The following is a 19,584-nucleotide window of genomic DNA, read 5'->3' on the forward strand; positions in this document are numbered from 1 at the left end:
AAATAAAAAGATTTCTTATGTCCTCGGCCCACTCTCTAAGGTTCTGAGAATTCTTGGTAACGTGCTTTTGCCTCGGGACGTGGCAATAAACATACGACTCAGGTTTCTCACTAACGCTCCTAACATGGGTGGATTTCCCTAACCCGTCTCTAACTAAAACAAAGTGTTTCCGAATCAGCAACCCCTGGATTGAGTCTCCTCACACTCCGCACCGACACCCGCCCTATACCGGGAAACCCAAGTGGCCCCGCCGGGCGCCCCCGAAGTGGCAACTACATATCCCAGGGTGCCCCAGGGTGGGGGGTGCTCACTCGGATTGGCCAGGGGTCGCTGACGCTCAGTGTTTTGGCCCGGACGGTCACATGTTTCCTTTGTTGTGAGCTGCCGCAAACACTGGTGGCTGGAAGGAGACGCCGGCGCTGCAGAGAGCCCTGCGCTGCCGGCCGCTAAGGGAAGGCAGGGGCTGCGGCTGCTGGCCGTTTCCAGCCTTCGCCGAGAGGTACCCGGGGATGACAGCTCTGGAACTAGCCGAGAGGCGAGGAACCGGCTAGAACCGGGGGCGGAGGGTCGACTGAGGTCGCCACCATGGGGGTGTCTGCAGGAGGGAAGCCAGCGTCGGCCGACTCGGAGCCAGACGTGGGGTCTGAGGAGAGATTGCGGCTGGGACTTGCACGGTCTCTGTCTGGGGCGCGGGGTCTCCAGGGCACCCTGGCGGGGGGGGAATGTCTTCAGTGCCGGCACGGTAACGGCAGTCCTGAAGGGAGGGCACCCCTGCCTCCTGGCACTACCGCCCCGGAACCGCGGCGTTGCTGGCGCGGCCCGCCGTGGGCGGGTTGGGAGGAGTATGGCCGCCGGGATTGGGGGTAGCAGGTGCGGGTCGCCCCGATGTCCCAGGGGCAGGGGCAGCTGGCGGATGGGGCTGGGCAGATGGGCCCCGCATGTTGCCGATGTGCTTTGAACTGGGCGCTGCTCTTTTTTAATCGAAGGAAGCACTGAGAATGCGAAGGTCTCAAGTCAAGTCGTGTCGTTTGGTGGGGGCAGCCGTTGGTCCTGTTGGGGAGGACTGACGGGGTCAAGGTGGGTCTCAGGGCATCGGGCCAGAGAAGCCCCATTAAAGCGGTTGCGAAATGTGCTAGGCACCGTCACCTGACCGTTACTCCCGCCCCCACCCCCCGAGAGCCTTTGTTTACCACGGATGGCGGCTGAGCCAGCGCCGGGAACCCGGCCCTAGAGCGACCGTCCCCGGGGAGTCGGGGCGGGCGGGGGCGCAGGATTTCAGCCGGCCGAGTCTCCGCCTAACCTCCCCACCTTCCTACCAGTCCAGGACGAGGTTTCTTAATTTAGTTCCTAATGTCCCCGCCCCCAAGTTCTGGACACTCAGGGCGCAAACTGTTACCACAGCTGGGATTGGGCGCCTGCGGCGGACTGCAGGCGGGACGACTGGGCAAGTTCCGAGTGTTTATTGGCGGGTGTCTAGTCGCTATGCCCAAGCAGTTCTCCTCCGCCCCCTTGAAGGTGATCTGGAGGACGCGCGGGAGCGCGCGCTCTCGCCTCTGGCGCTGCTGTGGCCCGACTGGAGCTAGAAGCGCGCGTCCCCGCGCGGAAGGACTGGAGCTCGAGGCCGAGCCACCCTGCTGTCACTCGGTGACCGCCGCAGCTTCTGCCAGAGCCTTAGGCAGTTGTGGAACAGCAGCGGAAGGCCCTCTTTTCGAAGACCGGAAAATTAACCCCCTTTAACTAGTGTCGCTTTATTACCGAGATGGTGGAAGGAAGTCCTCTTACGAAATTGCCCTTGCTGGTTCTGTAAACAAGATTTAAGTAGCGAAATAAGGACCTTAACGCTATATTTTAGGATGCCTCACTCACCCCTGAGGCAGTGACTATTCACAATTGATTTTAGGATTAATCACTTGGTTTCAAACAGCTTTTTCTCAAGCAGCTTTTTAAGAATTACGCCTTAGTATTTGCAGCTATAGCCTTTTAGGTCCACCAGCTGAGTTTGATTTTTATTAGGAATGTAAAATAGATTTAAAATCTGCCTCGTGTCGACGAAGATTAAAATTAGAATTCTACTTTTTTAAAAAAAGTAGCGTAAGGGTATTTTCCTAAAAGTTAAGAGTCTTCTATACCCCGGTTTAGATGAATTGTTTTCCTTGTTTAGAGGACGGTGACACACTCATATATTAATCCCCGTGGTAATTCAAAATTTGAATGAATTTCAAATGTGTTGTTTTAAAATTGTAAATTAAGAGGACATTAGTAAGATCTCCCAAGAAAATCATTGTAGCTGTAATGTGTTGAAGATAAAATTTGCCTAATTTCATGAGTTAATAGCGTACTTGGGCTTTATCAGATTTTCTTTTCCTGTAAATTTGTAGGAATTCACCCAAGACCTAATGCATATTTGTAGAAGGTAGATGGAGTTCCCTGCGTGAAGCACGAACTGAATATGAACAGTTCTCATTTGTTATGCATTCTTAATATATTTTTGATATTTGAGTGGAGATGACTACACCAGAAGGGCAGCTTCTGTGATCCCAAACTGTCTCATCACTTGTGCATTGAGGGCATTTAACATATTTAAATAAGTACAAACTGCAAACCTCTAACCTTTTTTTAAAATCAACAGTCAAAAACCTGCTTATCTAGACAGAGCCTGCAACTTAGTCTCAGAACAGGAAAAAGAAATATTTTGAGTTAAGGTTATAAGTTTTAAATTAAACTTCCCTAGCTTTTGTTCAAGTTGCTAAAACCTTAATGCTGTTTAAAAAAAAAACAACTTTAACTTGTTTTTCTGCCATTAAAACCCAAAAGTCAAGCCTGTGAAAAATAAATACTATTACATAAATGACAGCAGTTATTTTTGTATATACTTTTACCTAGAAATTTGAGATCCTTTTTCAATAAATATTTAGGTATGGACTGTATGCTGAAAAATGTAAATAAAATAGCCTTATAAGTATATCCATCTAACTACATGAAAAATACATTTTGTATGATTCTAATTGTGTGACTAAAACAAAATGTGGCCATCTGACAACTGTTGACGTTTTAAAACCTTTATTCTACTAAAAACACAATAGCTAAACTTTTAATTGATGAATTTGTCACTCTGCCTAAATTCATCATCCAAGGGCTTATAATTTTTCAGCATTTGGCACATCTTAAAGTCTACTAATTGATGTTTAAAAGTGATTAGGCCTGGGGCGCCTGGGTGGCTCAGTTGGTTAAGTGTCTGACTCTTGATTTCAACTCAGGTCTCTTTCTTGGGGTTGTAAGTTCAAGCCCTGCATTAGACTCCATGCTGGGCGTGGAGCCTACTTAAAAAAAAAAGTGGTTAGGCTTTACTCTTTACTCAATAGTTTCTAAAAGTTATTTCTGTAAATAATTTGTGTCACCGCTAGGTAAATAAAAATCACTGACAAAGATATTTTTATACATAGAGAAGTCATCTGAAATACTAGATCTCAAACTTGTTCGAGTGGCAGAGCAGCGGGTAGTGTCCTTGCAGATTTAATTTTATTTTAATAAAGAACATGCATTAAATACTTCAATATGTTAGCAGGGTAAAACCAAATGACCTTAAGTTTACACGTTAAGTCTAGTGAAAAGCGTGAGTAGGCTTAATAGGCAGCTTGATTGCAGGTGTGATGCTTGATAACATTTTTTTTCCTTCGTGGGTAGGGGAATATTAGTAACCAAAAGTTTTAAGGCAAGGGAGAGAAACACTGAATGGAGATATTTGATTTTTTTGTTCTGTGATTTAAGTTGTTTAGTTATAGAACCATATTGTTAAGTCTGACACATTGTTTAGGCACTGCTAAATTTTTCACCATTAGACACTTATTTTTTTTCTCTTGTTAATCACAGTCAGAATGTATTGACCATTTGAATTCTAGTCAACAAGGGATAATCATTAGTTGCTATAATCCTAGGCAAAGAAATTTAAGTGTCAGTTGGTTTCTGTTGTCTGATGGTGGGTAAATATGTTCTTGGTAGTTCCATTAAGAAAATTAAAATGTTGAAAATAACATCTTGTTTATTTACTGTTTCTTAAATTATTTTTCATTTAGCTATGTAAAATAAACTCTTCTTCCTCCCCTCAAAAGAAAAGAACAGAACATCTTGAAGACTGGACTTTAAATACTGCATTTGTAAAACTTGGTTCAGGAACCACTCACTGCTCCCAGAGTAAAGCTTTAAATTGAAATTTTTAAGAGTGTAAATTTATAGTTTTTAAAAAGTCATTAAATAGAATGTTTCAAATAAATTAGCTTTTGAGAAAATAAGGTGAAAATATTTAAAATGTATAAAAACTGCATGGTTTTATGTAGTACCATGTTAAGTATAATTTTCTAGTCATTTTTAAATAATGGACTTACTATGTTGTACTTTTCTGGCTTTCCTTCTTTTGCTTTACTTTATATAGCTTTATATATCTTTAAAGATAAACCTCTTCTTGGGGTGCCTGGGTGGCTCAGTCGTTGAGCATCTGCCTTCGGCTCAGGTCATGATCCCAGGGTCCTGGGATCAAGCCCTGCATCAGGCTCCATGCTCAGCGGGGAGCCCGCTTTTCCCTCTCCCGCTCCCCCTGCTTGTGTTCCCTCTCTCACTGTGTCTCTCTCTGTCAAATAAATAAATAAAATCTTTAAAAAAAGAGAAAGATAAACCTCTTCTTGGTTAGTCTTCTGGTTGTCTCTGCTATGTTTTCTGCACTCAAAGTTAAATTTGAGAAAATGGAGTAGTGTAGAGCATGGTATGTGGCGGGTCACTGTCACTAGTTGTAGGAATCACAATAGTGAAAATGTTGGTTTCCTTTGCTATTTGGTATTTATTAGTCTTTAAGCTTCTCCTTAATCCACACTATCTTTAAGACTGATGGTAATTTCTTTATTTTGTATAGGATTCCTGCATTCTAAAGGAAAATTAAGCTTGGTTGCAGTACAGCTACATTCTAGATCAATTCTGATATTATAACTCCTTTGGACTTTGTACACTGACCTCCTCTGTCCCTTGCCCTTACCTATTAGGTTGGTAAGTATTACCTTAAAACTCAAAATGCCCTAGTGAATTGCCTTGCCCTCCTACTCTTCAAGGTAATAGTTCTAGACCAGGTCAGTCATGAGAAAATCTATTCCAATCTTTGTTTTCTACTAGCAAAACATTAAAAATTTGAATCTATTTTAGTAGCAGTTCTGGAGTTTTGTTTTTTTTTTAAGTTTATCTATTTATTTATTTAAGTAAACTCTATACCCAGTGTGGGTCTCGAACTCACAACCCAGATATTGAGTCACATGTTCTATTGACTGAGCCAGCCAGGCACCCCAATCCTGTAGAGTCTTGAATTGCATCTGAATCCAGTATTTGTGACCCCAGCACCAGACAGAAAAATAAGCATTTCTTTAGTTGACCTGGATACCTACATTGGCTCAGGATTTTATTGTCCACTGGGAAAAAACACTTACTTAGCTAGGATTAACAATCTCCTAATTTGACCAAGTTGAAATATTCTTTACCAAGGGTACACACAAGTTAGACTTACTTCTGGGAGTAAAGAAACATTCAAAATAACTTCTATTTCACAATTGTAGCAAAATCAGGGCATAGAGATATGTGTTTGTGTACCTATATAGGAAAAAATCAGTAGTCCATATCTTGGTTTTCACAATCAACTTTTTTTATTTGCCTTAACTTGTTAAGACATTATGAGTTCTGTTTGTAGATGTTTGGGCCAGGCACAAGAATTGCTTATGTTTAATTACCATTGCCATTCCGTGCACAGTTCAAGGTTCTGGTATTTTCTCTTAAGCATTCCTCTCCTTCCCATCCACCAAAAGAAAAAAAAAAGAATTGTGCTGGATTAGTTGGTTTCCACAGGTACTAAGTTTATAAGGTTTAACAAAGCAGAAAAAATAATATATATTAATGCATTAAAATGCATATATAATAATGTATTTATATATTCTAAAATAATTATTTGAGATTATGGATAATCTAGATAACTAAGGATTAAAAACTAATTTTTTTCTTGAATTACTAAGACATTTTCTGATTTTCTCAAATTGATTCCATAGTTTTATAATACATAATGACTAAACTGTCAATTTTTGTAGTATTGCTAGACCAACTCAGAATTATTTAATGGCCCCAAACTCAGATGAGACCTCAATTACCAGACACTCTTCAAATATCCATTGCAGAATTATCACAGGATATATATTTTGTCATCTCAGTGCCACCAATTAGCTTGCTGTTGACAATAATCTTTGTTTACTCATCTTTCAGAAAACTTTACTCCAAGATAATATTGTCAAGTAAGGAAGTTGACAAATAAGGAAACTAATTTGTATGTAGAAGAGCATAAAGTTATTAATTTGCTTTAAGGAATTGTTATTCAGTAATGATTTCCTATGCAAAAGTAAACTTTTAAAACTGCAAAAGTCAGAAACTGAAGTCTAAAAACTTCTTTCAACATATTAGTAAATAACGCTAACTATGCATTAAGTGATTAGTATCTGATAATATATTGCTGTTCTCCATTTACTTTAGGTGTGGAAATTAAAACAACACAAATATTTTGACTGGGGATTTGATCAAGCAAATGCTAAAAAGGTATTATATTTATAGTATTTATAAAGTATCTAAGGGGTGCCTCGGTGGCACAGTTGGTTAAGTGTCTGACCTGTGGTTTTGGCTCAGGTCATGATCTCAGGGTCATTGAGATCGAGCCCTGTGTCAGGCTCTGCATTCAGTGCAGAGTCTGCTTGGGATTCTCTCTCCCTCTCCCTCTACCCCTCCCACTTGTGGGCTCTCTCGCTCTCTCTCAAATACATAAATCTTTAAAAAAAAAAAAAAACGCAACTAAACATTGTTATTAGAGAATCTAAACCATTTTCCTTTCTTTAACCAGGGATTACTTAAGCCAATCAGAGTAATGAACAGTTCTATCCTCAAGATCATAAAAGAAAACAATGTCATAGTCTTTTTTTTTTAAGATTTTATTTATTTGACAGAGAGATACACAGTGAGAGAGGGAACACAAGCAGGGGGGAGTGGGAGAGGGAGAAGCAGGTTTCCTGCTGAGCAGGGAGCCTGATGCTGGGCTGGATACTAGAACCCCAGGATCATGACCTGAGCCGAAGGCAGACACTTAACACCTGAGCCACCCAGGTACCCTGTCATGGTCATTTCTGTTACCAAATAAAGTATCCGCTCTTTTCACTTCCTCCCTCATGTCCTCAGTCCCTCTTCTACATTTTTCTCTAGCCTTAGAGATACTAAAATAAGTTATCTCTCCTCATTTTTCTGAGACATAGGCCAAAAACAATTTTAAATCTACCTAGCAATCAGGAACTAGGTCTACAACATGCATGAGTTCTGCAGTTGGAAATAAACCCTAGAGTACCTTTAACCAGAAGAATCTTTGTGTTAAGAAAAATCCTTTCAAGTGAGGGTATCGCTTCAGGAATTAAGGTCCTGAAGAAATGAGGGAGGGAAAGAAAGATACTAGCTTTTCTAGACAAATCATGCAACTGGCAGTCAGTTGCTGACATGACAATCTCATCACCCTTGCATTTGCTATCTTTATCTAGATAAAACTTTGTCATTGTATTTCTTCGGAACAAACATTTTCCCCTCTTATTTTGTCTAGAGATGCTTACTTAGTTGCTTACTTTCTCCTGAAGGGAATGATGATGCTTTGATATTTGCTAAATTTTTAGAAGAATTTTATCTGTAATTTATGTTTTGTTTGCTTGATTGTGTATGAATTTGTTTATTATAAATCTTGAACCTATATTAGATACTGTACTCTGAGATGTGGTTAAACTTTATATTTTTAACCATTACTAGTTAAAATACTTCATTTGTGTAAAATGGGAGAACAAAAGCTAGTAAATTACATCTGGAAGCCCAAAAGATGCACTTTGAAATGCATCTCCTATTCCTAAGACCCTCCTGTGTGAATTATTTACCCTGTCATCAATAGGCAGAATTTACATTTTGTGTTGTGGAGATTGGTTAAAGGGCAAGTTCTCAGAAAGTCTAGGGAAAGTGAGGATGTACAAAAGCCAGGCCAAAGCTGCTTGGAAAGAAATAGCCCAGATCTATGAGATAGCCTATCTACATACAAAGCAGTAAACAGGTATCTTGTTGCTGTTGAATACTTTGTAATAGCAGGTGATTTTATAGCTGTTCTAATCCAGGATTTTCAGTTTTACACTGGCAAAAGCAGTGGAAGACCGCTTGTTAGTCAACATTCAAGGAACCAGCTATGAGAGTAAGAGGCAGAAAATTACATAAGACAAACCCTTAACTCCTATAAAGGTTTTATCAGCCTTATATTAATACATAACTTGCTCAATCTGCTATCTCCAAATTTATCAGATAGAGATACCAGATAACAAATACCAGACACAGTAAAATTATTGGACACAGAAAGCAGAGTATCTTTTCATTTGTTTTCTTTCTTGTCCCTTTTAGCCAAAAGGGAAATTCTTAGTTTTTGCAGTATGTTATTTTATTTTTCATTTTGTTTGTATTCTGTTGCATTGTTTTGCATTCATTTAAACACTGAGAAGGGGCACATGGGTGGCTTAGTCAGTTGGACATGTGACTCTTGATTTTGGCTGGATTGTGATCTGAGGGTTGTGAGATTGCACCCTACGTCTGGCTCTGTGCTCAGCGCAGTCTACTTGGGATTCTCTCTCTTCCTTGCCTTCTACCCCTCCCCTGGCTTATGAGCCCCCCCCAAAATAAATGAATAAATAAAAAATCTTTAAACACTGAGAGAACAAAAACGTAGAACAGAAAAGGCATAAAGTTGAAGATTTTTGTTGTCAGTAATGCCAGTAATCACACCACTAGTCAAAAACAATAATTTGTGAATTTTTTGGAACCTGAAATGCAGTAAGAAATTAAGTAAGCTGATTTGAAGATAAATTCTTGTTTTGAAAGCTGACTTGTGACTGATTCAACCATAATTTGAATTTAGCTTAGTAAAGCATTAAATAAGTTATATTCCATATATTTGTTTATGTTTATCATAATTGAGTGGTTATCACTTGTGATATTACATGCTTTGAACTTTTTTCAGTTTCAACAACAAAAAATTGGCATTCAGGCACAGTAGTGATCTCTCATCTATGGGAGATAGGTTTCTGTGTATTAAACCATTATTGAGATAACTTCAGATTAAAAGTGTATTTGAGATATGTGCTACTGCACATGTATGGGAGCTTGCAATTTAAAAGTGATGATATGTACTATAAGTGAATTCTTAAATTTTAACCCATGTATATGTGCATGTATTTGTGGATGGCACACACATGTGTGGGCAGCCATAATCCAAGAAGTTGAATGACCTGTAATAAGGCAAACATGAACTCTCTAGTCAGGAAAATCTCAAAAGAGATGGGAAAAAACATCTCCCTTTTTTTTAGTTTGTGATGATATATTATAAAACTAATAGTAAAATATTTTAAACCCATGCAATTTTATTCATTTAGGTATTAAAATTAATAAAAGAACATTTTTATTCTCATGCAGATCTGTTACTTAAAACCTCCAAAACATAATTAGATTACAGTTCAAAATCTGACTTTCTTGGACCATAACATATGTGTAGACAAATATTCCCTCAAATTTAAGAAAAGCTCATTTTACTGACTAAATATCCAATAATTGACATTGCTCCTAAAACCAGTTATTCATAAGCATTCTCTTAGGTTTATTTTTACTTGTGTGTTTATTTAAATAGGCCTTCTACATGAGTTTCCACTGCTATCTAACAGTTTCATTATATTATAAACTTTGTTATACATTTAAAAAATAAATGACATATATATTTGAATACTTAAAATTTTCTGTTTGTTTTCTTAAACTTAGAAGTGAGGGTAAAGTTTATCCCTGTCAGTCTTTCACTTACGTTGTAAATAGTTCCTGCCTATTTAGAAAAATCTGTCTTGGGGCACCTGGGTGGCTCAGTCGTTAAGCGTCTGCCTTCGGCTCAGGTCATGCTCACAGGGTCCTGGGATCTAGCCCCGCATCGGGCTCCCTGCTTGGTGGGAAGCCTGCTTTCCTCTCCCACTCCCCTGCTTGTGTTCCCTCTCTCGCTGTCTCTCTCTCTGTGTCAAATAAATAAATAAAATCTTTAAAAAAAGAAAAATCTCTCTTAATCCTTTACATAAAAGTCCTAAGGCTGTAAACAATTTTCTTGTTAATTGTAGTAACAACTTCATAAGGTTGTTGGGAGGTTTAAATTAATTCTGTATGAAGAATTTAGAAAGTTGGAGCACCTGGGTTGGGCATCCAACTCTTGGTTTCGGCTGGGGTTGTAATTTCATGGGTCGTCGAATCAAGCCTGGTGTTGGGCTCTGCACTGAGGGAAGTCTACTTGAGGATTCTCTCTCTCTGTCCCTCCCCCCTCAAATAAATAAATAAATCTTTTTATTGTTTTAAATATTTACTTAATTTATTTGAGAAGGAGAGAGCAGGGGAGGGGCAGAGGGAGAGGGAAAGAATCTCAAGCAGACTGCCTGCTGAGCGCAGAGCCCCTTGTGGGGCTGGATCTCATGACCCTGAGATCATGACCTGAGCCAAAATCAAGAGTCGGTTGCTTAACCAACTGAGCCAGCCAGGCACCCCAATAAATAAGTCTTTTAAAAAGAGAGAGAATTTAGAAAGTGCCAGGCACATGGCAAGCAGTTTTTAAAAAAGATTAGTGTTGTTCTGTTTTGTTTTTTAATATGTATAAGGAAATACAACCCCCATGGTATCGTATCGTCAAAGCAGTTAATACACAATGAGTACACAGATTGGCACTTAATAGTCCTACAGCCTTACTTGGTAGATTTCCAAGAACTTCCTCAGTTTTTGTTAGAATTCTTAGAGGGAACCAAAATGACCCTTCTTCGGTCATTTTAGGACTTTTTAAATTCACACAATCCACATGAACACAGCAGGAATTTCCCTCTTAGCATACTGCCTCTGAATCCCCACTCGGTGATCCTAAATGAAAAAAGTATTTGTTTTACTTGCATCTTTATTCCATTTGACTAATAAAATTGCTTGAATTTTTTTCTGACTTTACCTGCAAAATTAAGAGATGAAGAGAGGAATGGAAGAGAAAGGATTTTGTACATGCAAACATTTAGGTGTCCTTAAATGTGATTACAACCAGGTACTTTTCCCTAACAATTAGAATAGCCTGCTGTACATCTGTCTAGGGAAAATCCTAACACCTGGACTTCAGAAAGATTAAGTGCTAATTTATATGAAGAGGTAAAAAACATTTAATAGAAACTTAAGTATCTATACCAGTGTGGCATCATATCGCATATACTACCTTCCTATTTATCTTCTTGTGAATATGCTTTGTCTCAACTATATTAAAAAAAAAAAAAAAACCTCAACAGCAACATCCAGTAATATCTTACATCTCTGAAAACCATAGGCTGAGCACAGTATTCTGACAATGGTAGGCACACAATAAATATTTGTTGATGATAGAAATGGAAGTGACAAAATTAAATACACTCAGTGAGGGAATTGAAAATTGGAAGTATCTAGTGAATATTGTAACTAGGGTATCTGGGTCATTAGAGTGATGAGAAAAGAAGGAAAATATAAGAATAAATCAGGGGGCACCTGGGTGGCTCAGTCATTAAGCGTCTGCCTTCAGCTCAGGTCATGATCCCAGGGTCCTGGGAATGAGCCCCTCATTGGGCTTCCTGCTCAGTGGGGACTCTGCTTGTCCCTCTCCCTCTGCCCCTCCCCCCCCCCCCGCTTGTGCTCATGCACTCTCTCTTTCTCAAATAAAATCTTAAAAAAAATAATCAGAATATGAAAGAATGTAATAGAACGAGTTGCTTCTTGGTTTTGATAGTTCATATTTTCTAGCTTACTGTGTCACATAAGGATTCTAAAAATGGGGTACAGTTTAATGTGTGATGGGTATACAAAATACAGGGTTTTTTTAAAGGATTTATTTTTAGAGACACAGTGCGAGTGTGGGCACACATGAGCAGGGGAGGGGCAGGAAGAGAGAATCTTTCAAGCAGACTCCCTGCTGAGCATGGAGCCTGCCCTGGCTCAATCTCAAGACCCATGAGATCATGATCTGAACTGAAACCAGGAGTCAGTGGCTTAACTCACAGGAGCCCCACAAAACACAGTTCTAAATTAAGATTAACTCTCAAGTGTCCATTTTATTTGTGGCTTGTGAATGTAGGACAGGATTTCATTTGGGGGGTTATCTTTGATGTTCTTAAGCATTCTTTAGGCTTAGTTAGGTCTGGATGTCTGACTGTTGAAATATTTCAGAAAGAAGCAGGGACCTTTAGAAGGAATTGTGTAAAAGATTATGAGAGAATGGGAATAGTTGAGAGTTATTCTCAGTGCTCTTAAGCCAGTTACAGTTACATTTTGGATCACATATTAATTTATGGAGATGTGAAAACAGAGTAGCTGTGGAAGAACCACCTTAAAAATCAAAACTTAAAGAGAATTGATAGCCATAACCCAGTGCGTCAATCCATTAGTTTACCTATTCATATTCATTTCTGAGAGAAGTTTGGGGATGTTTCTTATTAGCAAAAGGGAGAAGGGCATGGATAGATGTGTTTAAAGATCTGAAAACAAAATACTACATATTTATAGTGGAAATTGGGTGAAATAGAGGAAAACAAAAGATAGATAAATCACTTAACATTTTGGCATATATGCCTCCTTTTTTCTATCCCTAAGATACACTGATACATAATTTTTTCTGTTTTGAGCATATGTTTTACGATCCGCTTTTCACTTACTATCTGACTAATACTTCCCTGTGTCATTAAATAGTCTACATAATTTTAAATGGCTGCATAGACTAAGATGCAATATGGTTTAACTCATCTTCTATTGTAGGGCATTTAGATTGTTTTAAGTATTTTCTATTAATAGAGCATAGAACATCTCTGTAGATAAATCTTTCCACATACTCCAGATTATTTCCTTAGGATAGATTGCTAGAAATGGACTTGCTGGTCGAACAATACACATTTTTTTTTTTTAAGTAATCTCTATACCCAACATGGGGCTCGAATTTACAACTACAAGATCAAGAGTTGCATCCTGTACTGACTGAGCCAGCCAGGTGCCCCAACACACATATTTTTAAAGGCTGCTGATACATATAACTGAATTCCTCTCTCATAATATTATATTAAGGTAATAAACATTTATATTAGGAATCTGAATATAGTCAAATTCTTGGTCTTACAGCATTCAGACTTAACTCTACAGTCAGTAGATAAAACCCAGTTGTGTAAAAGGGGAGACAGAGGTTATTAGTAATTCAAAAAGTATATAATATCTTTGGGGGGGTGGGCTTAAGGAGTACTATGGCAGATTGTATCCATAATGCAAATTTTTATTTATCAATTCTTATTAAAATGAGATAGTACTCTCTACTCCGCATAAGATATATTAAGTATATGTATTTGTTGTAATGTTTACATCAAAATGAGGCTATGTAGTTTGAGTGCTGAATTTTTTATATATTGAAATGTTTTCCTTTTTTTTTTCTACTTTTAGCCACATAAAGAAGATCCTTAACATTTCTCAACAATTATATAGTCAACTGATGTAACAATGGTACTAATATTGGGACGAAGACTAAACAGAGAGGATCTTGGGGTGCGTGATTCCCCAGCAACTAAGCGTAAAGTTTTTGAAATGGACCCTAAATCTTTGACAGGCCATGAGTTTTTTGACTTCTCCTCAGGATCATCCCATGCTGAAAACATACTCCAGATATTCAATGAATTCCGAGACAGCCGCTTATTCACAGACGTCATCATTTGTGTGGAAGGCAAAGAATTTCCTTGCCATAGAGCTGTTCTCTCAGCCTGTAGTAGCTACTTCAGAGCTATGTTTTGTAATGACCACAGAGAAAGCCGAGAAATGTTGGTTGAGATCAATGGTATTTTAGCTGAAGCTATGGAATGTTTTTTGCAGTATGTTTATACTGGAAAGGTAAAGATCACTACAGAGAATGTACAATATCTCTTTGAAACATCAAGCCTCTTTCAGATTAGTGTTCTCCGTGATGCTTGTGCCAAGTTCTTAGAGGAGCAACTTGATCCTTGTAACTGCTTAGGAATCCAGCGCTTTGCTGATACCCATTCTCTCAAAACACTCTTCACAAAATGCAAGAATTTTGCATTACAGACTTTTGAAGATGTGTCACAGCATGAAGAATTTCTTGAGCTTGACAAAGATGAACTTATTGATTATATTTGTAGTGATGAACTTGTTATTGGTAAAGAGGAGATGGTTTTTGAAGCCGTCATGCGTTGGGTCTATCGTGCTGTTGATCTGAGAAGACCACTGTTACATGAGCTCCTGACACATGTGAGACTCCCTCTGTTGCATCCCAACTACTTTGTCCAAACAGTTGAGGTGGACCAATTGATCCAGAATTCTCCTGAGTGTTATCAGCTTTTGCATGAAGCAAGACGGTACCACATACTTGGGAATGAAATGATGTCCCCAAGGACTAGGCCACGCAGGTGAGAAAACTGTTTATAAATGAACTACAACATAATTAACAAAAGTTTTTATTTTTTAAATATTTTTAAACCTCCTGAGTGAAATCTCAGTGTAGTCATTTATATATATTGTCTACATGTGGCTTTCCATAATTTAAGATTTGGATTATGTAAATCATTAAAATGTCTCTCCCCCTCAAAAAAAAGTTTTTTTAAAGTCTTTGCCAGTGAACACTAGATTCAGCAGTATCATTCTTTGTTATTCGGAGCTATGAAAGGGTATTGCAAAGGGTCTTTGCAACTGTGAACATCTCAACATATTTCTGCTTATTTCTCTTAATCTTTTCTCTTAATCTCTAATCATTCCACTTTTCTTTCCAAAGAGTCTTTGGATATAAAGTAGACTAAAGACTTTGGTAGTCTCGCGGGTGCCTGGGTGTCTCAGTTGGTTAGGCAACTGCCTTAGTCTCAGGTCATGATCCCAGGATCCTAGGATCGAGTCCCACATCGGGCTCCCCCTGCTCTGCAGGAAGCCTGCTTCTCCCTGTGCCTCTGCCTGCCACTCCCCCTGCTTGTGCTCTCTCTCTCTCTGTCAAATGAATAAATAAAATCTTAAAAAAAAAAAAAAAGACTTTGGTAGACTCTCTTGTACTGCCTCTACATATAAAAAACAATTGGCAGGGGTGCCCAATTGGTTCAGTTGGTTAAGTGTCTGACTCTTGATTTCAGCTCAGGTCATGAATTCAGGGTCATGAGATCAAGCCCTGCATTGGGCTCTGCACTCAGGGGGAGTCTGCTTGAGATTCTCTCTCTGTCAAATAAATAAATAAATCTTAAAAAAAAAAAAAAAAAACAATTGGCAAATTCACAGACTTCCTTTTTTCCTAGCAGGCAACTTAAAATATAAAGGTGAAGTAAGTAAGCTGATATATATTGAGTGGATTCTTTTTTTTTTTTAAGGTTTTTTTTTTTTAAGATTTTATTTATTTGACAGAGAGAGACAGCGAGAGCGGGAACACAAGCAGGGGGAGTGGGAGAGGGAGAAGCAGGCTTCCTGCTGAGCAGGGAGCCCGATGCAGGGCTTGATCCCAGGACCCTAGGATCATCACCTGAGCTGAAGGCAGATGCTTAATGACTGAGCCACCCAGCTGCCCCTATTGAATGGATTCTTGATGTAAAACCCAGGTTTCAGATCTCTTCTCATTGTCACAGTAATTTAATGTCAATCTTAATTTTAAAATTTTTTTCTGATTATAAAAATTGTATCATCATTAGAGAGAATTTGGAAGATATTTAGAGGTAGGAATTCAATTCAGTATTAGACTTGTATCTTCTTACAGTGCATTATTTCAATAAAACATACAGATTTTAATTTATAAGCTATAGGAAAATAATATCCATGTCTTAATAATTGAAGGAATAATATTAAAGGTACTATACTGTGAATAAGCAAGAAATGGCTATTGTGAGAAATATAGTAAAGAATCTTGCAGGGCGCCTGGGTGGCTCAGTCAGTTAAGCATCTGCCTTCTGCTCAGGTCATGATCCCAGGGTCCTGGGATTGAGTACCACATCAGGCTCTGTGCTCATCAGGGAGCCTGCTTCTCCCTCTGCTGCTTCCCATGCTTGTGTTCTTTCTCTCACTGTGTCTTTCTGACAAATGAATAAATAAAATCTTTTAAAAAAAATCTAGTATTTTTCTAACAAAGCTAATTTTTTTAAATTGTGGTTAAAAAACATATAGCATAAATTTATCACCTTAACCAGTTTTAATAATTGTACCACTCAGTAGTGTTAAATATATTCACATTGTTGTGAAACTGGTATTTACTTTTATTTTCTCATATCATCTCCACTTTTCCTATAAATTTACTAGAGCGTAGCTCTCAAACCAAAATTTTAGCTTTCATTTTGATTATTATTGTTTTGGGATATGATTAAAATTCAGCATATGATGAGATAGCATGTCTTTAAAATCCACACTAGTTTGAACATCACAAGATTTAATCTGTTTCCTCATATGTAAAGTGAGAATGATGATAAATAGTACCTATCTCACAGGTTCTGCCATTGAAACTATTAAATGCAATAATCCTTAAGGTACTCATCATTGAAAGTGGTGCAGAGAAGTACTTAAAAATTATTAGCTATTATTTATAGAGTGTAGTGTAGGTTTGACCCACTTAAGAAAACTCCCAGGAGTGCCTGGTTGGCGTGGTTGGTTAAGAGTTCAATCCTTGGTTTCGGCTCAGGTCCTATCTCAGGGTCTTGAGATCAAGCCCCGAATGGGGCTCCTCTCTTAGCTCAGAGTTTGCTTAAGACTCTCTTTCCCTCCGGCGCCTGGGTGGCTCAGTTGGTTAAGCGACTGCCTTCGGCTCAGGTCATGATCCTGGAGTCCCGGGATCGAGTCCCATGTTGGGCTCCCTGCTCAGTGGGGAGTCTGCTTCTCCCTCTGACCCTCTTCCCTCTTGTGCTCTCTGTCTCTCATTCTCTCTTTCTCAAATAAATAAAATCTATAAAAAAAAAAAAGACTCCCTCTCCCTCTGCCCCCCCACTTGTGCACTCACATGTGCACGCACGTGTGCACTCTCAAATAAATAAATCTTTAAAGAAAACTCCCAGTACTTGACAGTCTGAACTTTTTATAAATTGGATACAATATTGGGTAATTATTATTATAAAAAATTAATACTTCTTTGTATTTAGGGTTAGAGTACATTTTTTTCTTCAAAGTCAACTGAATTTAGTGAAAAGTAATAATTGCTTTGTAAGAAAGAAGTATATTTGACTCTCAGTTTTTTAACAAGGGACAAAAAACAGAATTTTGTTATATAAATATACTAATTTTTTAAGTTGTTATTTTTTTTAAGGACTACTAAGAAACAGGGGCTGAGCTTAAAAATGTGAAAGACCAAGGTTCTTAAATGTATTGATTAAGAATGCTGAACAGCAGGCGCTTGAGTGGCTCAGTCAGTTAAGCTCTGCCTTCAGCTCAGGTCATGATCTCAGGGTCCTGGGATTGAGCCCCGCATCAGGCTCCCTGCTCAGTGGGGGGAGTCTGCTTCTCCCTCTGCCCCTTACCCCTGCTTGCTTGCTCTCTCTTGCTCTCTCTCAAATAAGTAAATAAAATCTTAAAAAGAATGTTGAACAGCTTTGGGACTGTTCAGAACTTTTCTGGATACATAGTATCCCTCTAAGGGGAAAATTGTGTATTTTTTCAAACAGACTCCCCTTACAGCAGACAGAATGGCTTTGGGTCAAATAGGGCTAATAATAACTTTCCAGCATATATCTCCTATATACGCATAGGATTAGAATTAGGGACCAGGGGATGTATGTTGTAAAATCAAATAAGTTATTTGTTATTAACATTATAAAAATATGACCTAAATGAAATCAGATTGCAGTCTAAAGGTAATTAGGCTTAGATAATACATAGATAATTTTCCAATTCACTTAATTATTTAATTTGTAAAAATGTATTTTACATCCAGTTTTTAAGGGAATCAATCCATTTCATACAGTGAAACACATCTATATATAAGATTTCAATGTCATCTTTCTTTAGGAGGCAAGTAGGAAAAAAACGAACTATAGTTATATCGAGTTTATGGACTATTGTAAATATAATAGAAGATACTTATTTTATGTAGCCATTGTCTAAGGAGCATAAAGAGAATTCCTTATTTTACAACTCTGCCACCACCTCCCGCTCCTTCTGTTCCTTCACTTACCTGTTACTGCATATTAATACCAATCACTAGGAATTTCATTCTCTGAACAATGTGTATCGTCTGTCAGGTTCTCATCTTTCTGAGGAACTCCAAACTTCTTTGAAAGAGGAGTGATGTCTCCACTTCAACTACAATTCACTCCTCTGACTTCCCCTCCAGTCACTAGACTAAAACTCCTCTCAGTCAGGTCATCACTGACCTTCTATTTGTTATTTGTTAGCCTCTTTTCAGTCTTATTCACCTTGATTTCTCTTTAGGATTTGACTTTATCCAGTTGCTTTACTTTTTCTTGAAATTCCTCCATTAGCTTCTGGAACACCTTTTTCCTCACGGTCCTCTTCTCCAGCTGCTCTTTTTCCCTTTGATGGTTCTATATCTGGCCTTTGAAATATTGATAATCCCCTGGGTTCACAGCTCTCTGTCTTGCCTTACATCACATCTTCCTAGATGATCTCATCTACCCTCTTGATTTTAATTACCATACATGCTATTGACTAGCAAACCTATAACTCCAGCCCAGACTTTTCTCTTTCATTTATTCACCCATTCATTCAGCCAATTTTTTTAAAAAATTATTTATTTGTTTGCTTATTTTTACCTCAGGATGCATCTTTAAAACAATAACATAGGCTAAATAACACCCCACTTGAAGTTAATATTTTTTTTCATATTAACTAATACCCAGTCCGTATTCAGATTTCCCCAGTCTTTTCCAAACTGTTCTTTAATGAACCTTGATCCAATCCAGTACCGCTCATTGCATCTGGTTATTCCCATGAAGTCTCTTATTCCAGAACAGTTTCTTTTTCATGATTTTGTTGATGGGCAAGTTGTCCAGAAAATATTCCACCTTCTGTATTAGGTTGCTTCCTTATGCTGTCACTTAGCTGAATTTAGCTATGTTTTCTGGAAACTGGAAGTTAGTTCAACAAGCTTCCGCTTGATGGAGACAAGTTAAATATTTTTGGCTAGAGTTCATCCTAGGTAATGTGTATATTGTATTGCATTACTTTAGGAGACACAGCATATCTGGTGGTCCCACCATTAGTGATGCAAAGATTAACTCGGATTAAGGTGATAACAGTCTGTTTCCACCACTGTTCAGTTAGGTTATAGTCCTCACATCAGCCAGGATTTCTTCATGGTTTATCCTGTGCCGAGTGTTCTCCAGAGTTCAGTCCATACTGGATATTCTACCTATATATACCCACATGTCTCTTAAATAAGAAAGAAAACTCCAACGTACATTGTATTAAAAACAAAGGATGATAATGGTTACCTAAAAAGAGGATAAGGACCAATCTAAGAGCACAGAAGCT

General features: G+C 38.4%; 1 protein-coding gene across 9 annotated transcripts in view; it reads left to right on the forward strand.

Annotated features, from left to right (window-relative positions):
* Window positions 1–356: 356 nt before the first annotated feature.
* KLHL24 (kelch like family member 24) overlaps window positions 357–19,584 on the forward strand; it is a 40,782-nt gene continuing 21,554 nt past the window's right edge. Inside the window, exons 1-6 of one of the 9 annotated variants that reach the window (XM_027582696.2) lie at window positions 367–499; window positions 987–1,077; window positions 4,110–4,191; window positions 4,904–5,034; window positions 6,550–6,612; window positions 13,576–14,552. In XM_027582696.2, the coding sequence (XP_027438497.1) occupies window positions 13,633–14,552 (920 nt within the window). In that variant the 5' untranslated portion in view covers window positions 367–499; window positions 987–1,077; window positions 4,110–4,191; ... (1 more) ...; window positions 6,550–6,612; window positions 13,576–13,632. Of the gene's footprint in view, window positions 675–986; window positions 1,078–4,109; window positions 4,192–4,903; window positions 5,035–6,549; window positions 6,613–13,575; window positions 14,553–19,584 lie in introns of all 9 variants that reach the window. The other 8 variants (XM_027582695.2, XM_027582692.2, XM_027582693.2 and 5 more) reach the window with 8 other exon arrangements.

Source organism: Zalophus californianus, chromosome 1, assembly GCF_009762305.2.
Source record: "Zalophus californianus isolate mZalCal1 chromosome 1, mZalCal1.pri.v2, whole genome shotgun sequence".
NCBI classification, from domain to species: domain Eukaryota; kingdom Metazoa; phylum Chordata; class Mammalia; order Carnivora; family Otariidae; genus Zalophus; species Zalophus californianus.